Source organism: Sciurus vulgaris (assembly GCF_902686455.1).
Source record: "Sciurus vulgaris genome assembly, chromosome: 5".
NCBI lineage: Eukaryota > Metazoa > Chordata > Mammalia > Rodentia > Sciuridae > Sciurus > Sciurus vulgaris.
The window spans coordinates 117543278-117555334 of record NC_136465.1 but is presented as its reverse complement, the minus strand read 5'-3'; the positions used below and the strand labels follow the sequence as shown (position 1 = coordinate 117555334).

General features: G+C 35.0%; 1 protein-coding gene across 1 annotated transcript in view; it reads right to left on the bottom strand.

Moving 5' to 3' along the window:
* Positions 1-8247: 8247 nt before the first annotated feature.
* Positions 8248-12057, bottom strand: part of LOC306662396 (olfactory receptor 6C6-like) — a gene marked incomplete at both ends in the record, with an annotated part of 61186 nt that continues 57376 nt past the window's right edge. Inside the window, one exon of the mRNA XM_079142048.1 lies at positions 8248-8325. Coding sequence (XP_078998174.1) covers positions 8248-8325 — 78 coding nt within the window. The remainder of the gene's footprint in view (positions 8326-12057) is intronic.

Sequence of the window (12057 nt, the reverse complement as noted above, 5' to 3'; positions counted from 1 at the left end):
GTTGAACAAACAGAGAAGATGGTAAGAAATCATGAACAGAATCTACAAGAATTATGGGATGTCATGAATAGGCCAAATTTAAGAATTATTGGGATTGAGGAAGGCACAGAGAAACAAACCAAATGAATAAACAATCTATTCAATGAAATAATATCAGAAAATTTCCCAAATCTGAAGAAAGAAATGGAAAATGAGGTACAAGAGGCGTATAGGACTCCAAATATACAAAATTACAACAGACCCTCATCAAGGCACATTATTATGAAAATACCTAACATACAAAATAAAGACAGAATTTTTAAGGCCACAAGAGAAAAGACTCAAATTACACTCAGGGGAAAACCAATAAGAATATCAGTAGATTTTTCAATCCAGACCCTAAAAGCTAGAATGGCCTGGGACAACATTTACCAAGCCCTGAAAGAAAATGGATGCCAACCAAGAATCTTATACCCAGCAAAACTTACTTCCAGATTTGACGATGAAATGAAATCCTTCGATGATAAACAAAAACTAAAAGAATTTGCAAAAAGAAAGCCGGCATTACAGAACATTCTCAGCAAAATATTCCATGAGGAAGAGATGAAAAACAACGACGCAAATCAGCAACGGGAGGAACTAGCCTAAAGGAATAGCCAAATAAAGGAGAAACCAAATCATGTCAAAAAACAAAAATGAGTCAAATGACTGGGAATACAAATCATATCACAATAATAAACCTGAATGTTAATGGCCTGAACTCATCAATCAAAAGACATAGACTGGCAGATTGGATTAAAAAGAAAAATCCAACAATATGCTGCCTGCAAGAGTCTATTCTCATAGAAAGAGATACCCACAGACTAAAGGTGAAAGGATGGGAAAAAATATACCATGCCCATGGACACAGCAAGAAAGCTGGAGTATCCATCCTCATTTCAGATAATGTGGACGTCAAGCTAAAACTAGTCAGAAGGGATAGAGAAGGAGATTACATACTGCTTAACAGAAGCATAAATCAGCAAGGAGTAACGATTTTAAATATCTATGCCCCGAACATTGGCACATCCATGTATGTCAAACAAATCCTTCTCAATTCCAGAAATCAAATAGACCACAACACAATAATACTAGGTGACTTTAACACACCTCTCTCACCACTGGACAGATCTTCCAAACAAAAATTGAATAAAGAAACCATAGATCTCAATAACACAATCAACAATTTAGACTTAACAGACATATATAGAGTATACCATCCAACAAAGAATGAATACACTTTCTTCTCAGCAGCACATGGATCCTTCTCTAAAATAGACCATATATTATGCCACAAAGCTACTGTTAGCAAATACAAGAAGATATAGAGATACTACCTTGTATTGTATCAGATCATAATGGATTGAAATTAGAAATAAATGACAGAATAAAAAACAGAAACTACTCCAACATCTGGAGATTCAATAATACACTATTATATGATGAATGGATAACAGAAGACATCAGGAGGGAAATAAAAAAATTTTTAGAAGTAAATGAGAACAAAGACACATCATATCAAAATTTCTGGGACACTATGAAAGCAGTAGTTAGAGGAAGATTTATTTCATGGGACACATTCAACAAAAGAAGTAGAAATCAACAAATAAACGACTTAACACTACAGCTCAAAGCCCTAGAAAAAGAAGAGCAGACCAACACCAAAAGTAGTAGAAGACAGGAAAGAGTTAAAATCAGAGCTGAAATCAACAAAATTGAAACAAAAGAAACAATCAGAAAAATTAACAAAATAAAGAGTTGGTTCTTTGAAAAAATAAACAAAATTGATAAACCCTTAGCCACACTAACAAAGAGAAAGAGGGAGAAAACTCAAATTACTAAAATTCAGAATGAACAAGGAAATATCACAACAGACACAAGTGAAGTACAAAACATAGTTAGAAGCTATTTTGAAAATCTGTATTCCAACAAAACAGAAAACCTCCAAGACATCAACAAGTTTCTAGAGACATATGAATTACCTAAACTGAACGAGGAGGACATACACAACTTAAATAAATCAATTTCAAGCAATGAAATAGAAGAGGTCATCAAAAGCCTACCAACAAAGAAAAGTCCGGGACCAGATGTGTTCTCACCCGAGTTCTACAAAACCTTTAAAGAAGAGCTCATTCCAATACTCCTCAAAGTAAATAGAAGAGGAGGGAACCCTCCCAAACTCATTCCATGAAGCCAATATTACCCTGATACTTAAACCAGACAGAGACACATCGAGGAAAGAAAATTTCAGACCAATATCCTTAATGAACATCGACGCAAAAATTCTCCACAAAATTTTAGCAAATTGCATACAAAAATATATTAAAAAGACAGTGCACGACAATTGAGTGGGTTTTATCCCAGGGATGCAAGGTTGGTTCAACATCCAGAAATCAATAAATGGCATTCACCATATCAACAGACTTAAAGTTAAGAATCACATGATTATTTCGATAGATGCAGAAAAAGCATTTGATAAAATACAGCATCCCTTCATGCTCAAAACACTAGAAAAAATAGGAATAGTGGGAACATTCCTTAACATTGTACAGGCCATCTATGCTAAGCCCATGGCCAATATCATTCTAAATGGTGAAAAACTGAAAGCATTCCCCCTAAAAACTGGAACAAGGCAGGGATGCCCTCTTTCACCACTTCTATTCAACATCGTCCTTGAAACTCTAGCCAGAGCAATTACACCGACCAAAGAAATTAAAGGGATACGAATTGGAAAAGAAGAACTCAAACTATACCTGTTCGCTGATGACATGGCTATATAATTAGAGGAACCTGGAAATTTCACCAGAAAACTTTTAGAACTCATAAGTGAATTCAGTAAAGTAGCAGGTTACAAGACCAATGCTCATAAATCCAATGCATTTTTATACATAAGTGATGAATCTTCAGAAAGAGAAATTAGGAAAACTACCCCATTCACAATAGCATTGAAAAAAATAAAACACTTGGGAATCAATCTCACAAAAGAGGTGAAAGACCTCTACAATGAGAACTACAGAACACTAAAGAAAGAAATTAAAGAAAACCTTAGAAGATGGAAAGATCTCCCATGTTCTTGGATAGGCCGAATTAATATTGTCAAAATGGCCATACTACCAAAAGTGCTATACAGATTCAGTGCAATTCCAATTAAAATCCCAATAATGTACCTTACAGAAACAGAGCAAGCAATTATGAAATTCATCTGGAAGAATAAGAAACCAAGAATAACTAAAGCAATCCTTAGAAGAAAGTAGGGGGCATTGCAATACCAGATCTTCAACTCTACTACAAAGCAATAGTAACAAAAACAGCATGGTAATGGTACCAAAATAGACAGATAGATCAATGGTACAAAAGAGAGGACATGGACACAAACCGAAATAAATACAATTTTCTCATACTAGACAAAGGTGCCAAAAATATGCAATGGAGAAAAGACAGCCTCTTCAACAAATGGTGCTGTAAAAACTGGAAATCCATATGCAACAGAAGGAAATTAAACCCCTATCTCTCACCTTGCACAAAACTAAACTCAAAATGGATCAAGGACCTTGGAATCAGAGCAGAGACTCTGCATCTTCTAGAAGAAAAAGTAGGTCTCAATCTTAAACATCGGCTTAGAATCAGACTTCCTTAACAGGACTCCCATATCACAAGAAGTAAAAGCAAGAATCCACAACTGGGGTAGATTCAAACTAAAAAGCTTTCTCTCAGCAAAGGAAACTATCAGTAATGTGAAGAGAGAGCCTACAGAGTGGGAGAATATCTTTGCCAATCATACTTCAGATAGAGCGCTAATTTCCAGAATATATAAAAAAACTCTCAAAAATCTACACCAAGAATACAAATAATCCAATCAACACATGGCTAAGGAAATGAACAGACACCTCACAGAAGAAGATGTACAAGCAATCAACAGATATATGAAAAAATGTTCAACATCTCTAGTAATAAGAGGAATGCAAATCAAAACTACCCTAAGATTCCGTCTCACCCCAATTAGTTTGGCGATTATCAAGAACACAAGCAACAATAGGTGTTGGTGAGGATGTGGGGAAAAAGGTACACTCATACATTGCTGGTGGGGTTGCAAATTATTGCAGCCATTCTGGAAAGCAGTATGGAGATTCCTCAGAAAGCTTGGAATGGAACCACCATTTGACCCAGCTCTCCCACTCCTTGGCCTATACCCAAAGGACTTAAAATCAGCATACTATAATGATACAGCCACATCAATGTTCATTGCTGCTCAATTCACCATAGCCAGATCGTGGAACCAACTTAGATGTTCTTCAGTTGATGAATGGATAAAGAAACTGTGGCGTATATATACAATGGAATATTACTCCACCATAAAGAATTTGGAGAATATCATGCTAAGTGAGATAAGCCAATCTCAAAAAAACCGAAGAATGAATGATCTCACTGATAAGCGGATGAGGACATATAATGGGGGCGGGAGGGGTTAGCCAGCTTCCAGCCAGAAAAGATACATTTTCTTGTACTGGTATTTTCTTGTACCTTGGCTTCAGGGAGATGATAGAACCACATCATTTCTCTAATCCACTTCCTTTGTTTATCTGTTTATAAGGTTAATACTTCTACCTCTTCAATGACAATCTTTAGGATCTGATAAGCTATGACTTGTATTTTGGATTCCTATAGCAATTTATGAGGAACCTGAAGTTCTCATTTAATACTCAACTTTGTAAAATTTCTATTTATTACTTAAAGTGTGATTACCATTATTATCACTGATTCTGGGAATTTTCTCAGACTGCTAAATTTTGGGTACCAGCCTCCTACATGTAGAGTTCTATTGTCAATTTCTTTGGATTCATCTTTGGGTGTGTTTATTCCCAGAAAGCAAGATTTTTGTGAAGGTCATTTAAAAATAACTCTCAGTTGGTTAATTTCATTCATTTATAAAATGTAAACTACTTAAATCAGTGTCACTACAGAGAATATTACAGATGTCTATCTAGAGTTTACGGAGCCATAGAGCACAGACAAGAAACATTTGCCAGAGTCCCAAGTTCACTTGGTCTCAATGTCATGGGAAGGCCAGGAATATCACAGGAGGAAGTGGGTCTCTTGTTTCCTGTGTCCTGTTCAGGCAAGATTAGTGACACCCTTACCTTTTCTCTCACATGCCAGCACACATCAAAGGTTTATTGAAAGCAAAAGTGTGTTCAGTGTAGGCATGGAATGGTCCATTTCCAGACACAGAACAGCACCTGAGTTCTCTGGAAGTCCTGTCCATCCACATACCCCTTAGTTCCTGGTGTTGTCAGGCCTGTAGACCTAATTGAGAACAAACATGGTGTTATGTTGATAGGGCCCTTTTTCAGTTCTCAATTTGCATGGGGATATTTACTGACTGATTTATGTTTTAAGGTCTGAATTCCATGTGGCAAGTAGGCAGTCCTTATTCTTTCCTTGTGGTTTGTGAATCCCCCTTGTGATGGGGTTGAGATATTCTGTTCTCTAGACAGAGCTGACTGCACATTCTCTCTGCCTGAGAAATTTGATTTTATCTCCCTCTATGACTGTTTCCCTCTGGCCTCCAATTTTTCCTACTTATCCCTATCTATTCTAACCATCACTAACAATTCCCTACTGGACTAAAGAGGATCTTTAACTTTTTAGTAGTTGAAACATAAATTCTTTATGGTTAGTGGACTTTGGCTTCTGTAGGTAGGCAGTAAGCAGAAGAAAATTTGTTTAAAAAAAGCTTCCTTACCCTCTAAAAACATAAAATTCTATATCATGTACTTTACTATCCAAATATATTTCTTGTACTATGATGTTTTATTTTATAATTCTCACTCTACTATCAATCAGACTATCAAATTTCAATTACAGGAGCATGTCTATTTTGTCTATTATGATACAAGTTCTTAGGTAACTGTTTGGTGATGTGATGAATGAAAGAACAAGTACAATTTTCTTCCCAGAGTTTGTGATTTGATGACTGAGAAGAATTTGTCCTGGAAGATCTTGGAGTAGAGATATTGTTCTGCATGGGACACACAGATCTTAAAACCTAGACTGTTTTAGGTGAAAATTAAATTGGTTTAACAGAAATATATTTTCTTATGATGTTGCTCTTTTTCCTGATTCTTCCTGACATCAGAAATCATCTACTATGCCCTCTAAATTCTTGATTACCAACCAGGACATCAAAGGCATCTGAAGTAACATGAGTAGATTTCATGGATATAAGCATTCATAATGGCCAGGAACTTCAAAAAGTACTATATAATGAAGCTGATTTGAACAAAAGATGAAAAATGAATCTCATCACTCCCAAACTGTCTACAACACTGACATCACTCTGAGTGATTTGCACTCTCTGATACCATGACTGTGGTTTTCACAGAATCTGCATTGAATCATATGTTGCTTAGATAACATCACACAGGACTTCCTAGTTGTTCTTTATGAACAGAGGACCAACTGGGAGGCCATTTCTCAGGCCTTTCTCAGGCTTCTCAGTATTGTAAATTAAAACCATGGTGGACTTTGTACCAAACATGGATCTGGGAAGAGAAGCAAAGATCATTGTTCTCTAGAGGTGTTGTAATCAGGCTGCTGAGTTAACATGACATCCGGAGTATCTTCTCAAGATGTGCTTGAGAATTACCTACTTTACTTCTAAACCTTTTGGTAAGCACTCTCTCAGAAATTACTGGAATTCCTTGCCATTTCCCAGTCACAATTTCTACACTTTCTCTGCAGGGCTCAACCTGAAATGTTCAGTATTAGTTTCCTCAACATTTTGTCCTCAACACTCAAAGTTTGGCCTTTGGCTCCCTCAGGTCTTCAAAAGCAAGTTGAGTACTGGAGTCTGTTGAATTACAAAAACAAGTAATCAAGTTTATTTTCAGCTGAAATGGGCCATAAAGAGAGCAACAAAACATGGAATGTGTTCCAGGACACTTATCCTTCTTTTACTTGAGGGACAATTCCTTAACCTTTGCTGCATGGAGGATAGGAATCAAGGAGTGGAATCAGCAAGACATATGGAGAAAGTCCATTCATATTTATTCCCCTTGGAGATATTTTCTTTCAAAAAGGGCATATGAAAAATAGAAGCTTTCAGAAATTGGGATTTCAAGTTAGTCACTTTTCATCCTAGTAAGAGAAAAGATCCACTTTTGTGGAGAGATTCCTCAGAGAATAAAACACCAAAATATTGGAATAAAGGAGGAAAACTGGCTATTTCAAAAGGACAAGAGACATGCTGCTAAATCACATCAGCATCGGGAAGAAGCATATGCATGCAGTAACCTGAGTGAACTTTGTTGTGTTGAACTAAAGAAGTCAGATGTGAAATTCAAAGTGTGTAGTTTCTTTTATATGAAATTTCAGAATTGGCATGACTAATCTATATAGACTAAAGATCATCAGTGTAAACTTTGTTTCAATGGCAGATGGAGGGGTTTTTATACACATGCTTTAAATACATAAATATTTCCCCAAACCAAGATATAAATGAGTTGTAGTTTGAATTTCCTGTGTGAATTAGTATCAGTTATAGTATTCAGAGACGATAAGGTCAAAACCAAAGCCTAGAGTTCAATTATTTTTACACCAATGACAACTATTTATGTTTACATATAACTTATTCTTAATTGTTAGGATTCCATAGAAGAAACTTTTTCAGTAGAATATCCATTCCTTTCTGATGTTATAGCTCTTATCACAACACTTTGGATTTTTATTGTCCTTATTCCGCTTTGAAAGTTCATTGTAAGTGCTGATTCTCCTGGAAGTTTACTTTGAATTTTAAAATTTGTTTTTCTACTTTGTTTCTGCAAACATCAATTACATTGCATAGTAAATGATCATGTTGTATGTCTCTAACAATATTAGCAACATATAATACTTAAGAGCAAATGAAATGCTTAACATTTAATGCATGTATCAAAATATGTAAGTAATATAACTAGCCAGTTTCACTTGCAAAAAGTATTCAGTATATAAAACTATCCTTTTGGTGAATAGACATTTCTAGGTGAAGATAGAATTCAATATTCTGGATTGATGTAGGCAGTTTATTATAAGAGATTAGGAAGATCTACTGAGAAACAAGAGCATAGAGACATGCAGATTGACTTAGCAAATCTAGTCAGATATAAAAAGTCAATGGAAAAATTGGCATAGATCCAAACTAATGTAATAGATAATCCTCTTGAATTTTTGGATTCTTGTTTCAGCAGATTCTTATTTATGTCTAAATTCTGTCTTGTTGGTGTTAAAAAAACAAAACCTTTGGAGCATATATTTGAGAGCTTCTTTCACCTGCTGGTTCCTCAGGGTGTAAATGAAAGGGTTGAGTAAAGGCGCAACAGAGGTATTGAGCACAGATACACCTTTAGTTAAAGTCACCCTTTCTTTTGCTGATGGCTTCATGTACATAAAGATACAACTGCCATAAGTAATAGAGACAACTACCATGTGTGAGGAACAAGTGGAAAAGGCCTTCCCTCGTTGCTGAGCAGAAGGGAATTTGAGAATGGTTTTGATGATGTAGGTGTAGGAGAGGACCACCAATAACAATGTGAGGACAAGTGTCATCACAGCTAAGAAGAAAGCCATCAATTCTATGAAATGTGTATCTGTGCAAGAGATCTGCAGGACAGGGGAAGCATCACACAGGAAGTGATCAATCACTTTGGAAGCACAGAAATCCAGCTTGAGTAGCAAGAGCAAAGGCGGAAAGATAATTAAAAACCCAGCTGCCCAGCAGCTGAGCACCAGCTGGCAGCAAACTCTGCCATTCATAATGACTGGGTAATGCAGGGGTTTGCAGATGGCCACATAGCGGTCATAGGACATGGCAGCCAGGAGGTAAAACTCTGTAACCCCTAAGAGGAAATAAAAGAATAATTGAGTTGCACAAGCATTGTAGGAAATTGTTTTGTCTCCAGTGAGAATGCTTATCAAGAACCGTGGAATGCAGACTGTTGTGAACGAAACTTCCAAGAAGGAAAAATTTCTGAGGAAGAAATACATAGGAGTCTTGAGGCGGGGATCCAGCAGGGTGAGGATGATGATGATGAAGTTCCCCATCAGGCTCAAGATATAATTGAAAAATAGAAACAGGAAAATCACAATTTGTAGCAGAGGGTCATCTGTCAGTCCAAGCAAAATGAACTCTGTTTCCACTGATTGATTCTTCATTTCTCTTTTGTTCTGTAACTTACAGAAAATAAAATCTAACATCACAAGAAGTTATTTATTCCTTTCCAGCTATATAAAATTCCATTTTCAGAAACTTACCAGTTTACATATATTTCTCAAATCAACTTAGAATTCATCACAATAAACATATCCTCAGTTTATTCATCATGTTAATAGAAGACTTGTCCAAAGCTGAGTAGTTGCTACTGACCAGTTTATAGGACACTTAACAGTTATTTCAAATTTTGTTCCTCAATTTGAATAATGTTAATCTATGACCAATCTTTCAAATGCTTTATCACAATAGGCTACTCAAATATTTGATATTTTTTATATTCTGAATTGATCTAATATTTCAAGCAAATTTTCATTCAAGTGTCATAATGGATATAGGAAATAGTTTTCTTCCCAGTAGCCATAAAAACTAACAATATAGGGACATATATAATAGACTAGCAAATTTCTAAGAAGAAAAAAGTCCAAAGGAAAGATTATGTGAGGGTCTATTAAGTATCTACCATGGTAAGTTTGGGTATGCTCGGATCAAACACTGCTTAATATGTAATTGATAACGAAAAAGAAGATAAAGAAAACAACTTTCAAATGTGGGTCATCATTTGAAGTTGCTATGATAAAACTGTCATGGGGTTTCCCATTACCATCCTCTGTCTTTTATCAGGTCTGAATTGTAGGGGTTAGGAAGGAAGCTCTATCTAATAACAGTGATTATTAGTGCTTAAGCTACAGTTAGCAAAATTATGTCAGGTAGACAGTGGTCACTCATGATTTACAGGTAGTTTTCAGGTAAGAAAAGCAGTTTTTAATTCCAGAATAGTATGACAGAAAATTAAAACTTTAGTTCATATATTCTAACAAGATCATAATTCTATAAATGTAGTGTAAATTACTTATATGGATATTTAGAAGACCCATAAAACTTAGAGGATGAACCTTTTTGTATAGTACATAAGAGAAGAAATGTCACATCATTTCTCCATTAAGAAGTTGTAAAGTAGAACCACATATACAACAATCTAGTTCAGCATTTAAAATATACATTCAGAGAAACAAATCTAGTCCAGGTAAATAAACAGAATATGTTTCCCTCTACTGATTTATTCAGTGTATGTAAGTGTCACATGCCTGATTATTGAGTGACTTTTGTGGCTAATGATACTGATGCTCCACAAGTATTTCCAAACAAACAGGGAAAAATGGACTTGCTTTTGTTATCATAATCTCAAACTCCTTGTCTCTAATGACACTTATCCCAGATAACACTCCCTTCCCAATACATTTTCATTATAAATAATTTGGTAATGTTGTTATAGATAGCAAAACATAATATTTTTCTTCTAGTTACAGTTTCAAAAAGAGATAAAATCTAGTGATGTGAAATGTAGAGTAAAGATTTGTAGAAGCAGATAAATATAAAAATGGGTTTGGGATGTGTTATGAGAGGGAAATGCATGTGAAGAGAAATAAAAGCTTATGAAAACCTGAGGAAAAAAGTGACATGTTTTTTACAAGTTAGGGGAATTATCTTAAGGAAAAATTGAAAGATTAAAATGAAGAAAGATAATTTTATCAGTATATATATATATATATGTAAAAATTTATAAGGGAAGAACTTCTTAAACAGAATACACTTTTATTATTAAAACATGCCTCCTTGCTGACTCCATAAAGTGTAGATTATAATCATGAGTATACTTTAAGTCAGCATTATCTAGGGGTGGAGAAAATTAAGTGATAAATTTCAAACTTATACTGTATGTTTAGAAGGAGGTTCAGACAAATTCTGGATGGCAGGTATAGACTTCTGAACCTAATGATATTCAAATGTCAGGCAAACAAGCTGCTGTGCCAATAACTTTAATCTTGTGTCTATTTAGATTGATATATGCAACAATTATTATTCTTCATGCTCTGAATGTGTTCTATGGAATAAATGAGATTGAACATGAAAAATGTGTCCAGGCTTGCATTCAGAGCAAGGGGTCAGATTAATAGAGGTTATTTTCAGAAGTCTTGGCTTTAAAGTTGCAGTTTTCTAAGAGCTCTTACTGAAGTGTTTATAAGTTTTAACTAGAAGATGAATTATGGAACACTATTTCTAAAAAAGATTTAGTGATACCCCAACAGAAAAATTCCTCTATGGTGTTTTGATGATCACAACAAAAGAACTAAAATTGCTGCTATGTAAAATCTTGTGTTTTTCATTGAGGATATTAACAGAATTATATTTACCTTTAAAGCATAATTGATTCTTAAGATAGCAGAATGCATATAAAAATAAACATAAAAGAATCAAAAGCTAATAAGAAATGAGAGATCTTACCAGTGTTCTGTACAGGAATTTAAGAAGGAGGTATCTGTGTATTTGGATCTTTAGAAGGGCCTTAGAAGGAGATGAACAGATGAGACAAGACATGCTAGGCAGATGAAGCAGTATAAGCCCAAGCAAAGGAATAGCACCAACATAATTTGGTTGGAAACAGTGTTTAGAGTTCCCCTACTTAATCATCTCTAATAAAAGTGTAAATCATTGGAAAGAGCAGTGGCCCATGTCCAGTGTTCTTTACCTAATTCAAAATATTATGAAATTAGGTATTATAAAATTATCTCATTTAACAAACTATCCCAATGCTAAACTGATATGAGTGTTCAATTATATAATAAACTAGAATTTCCTAATATCAAACTATTGGTTTGTCCTGATTCAACAATCACACTTACCATGTATATGTACGACATCTATGAGGGAAAAGAACATCAGATCACTGAACACCATCCAATTACTGAAATTTTATGCAGTTTTGTTTAAAACAGTGTATATGACATTAAAAT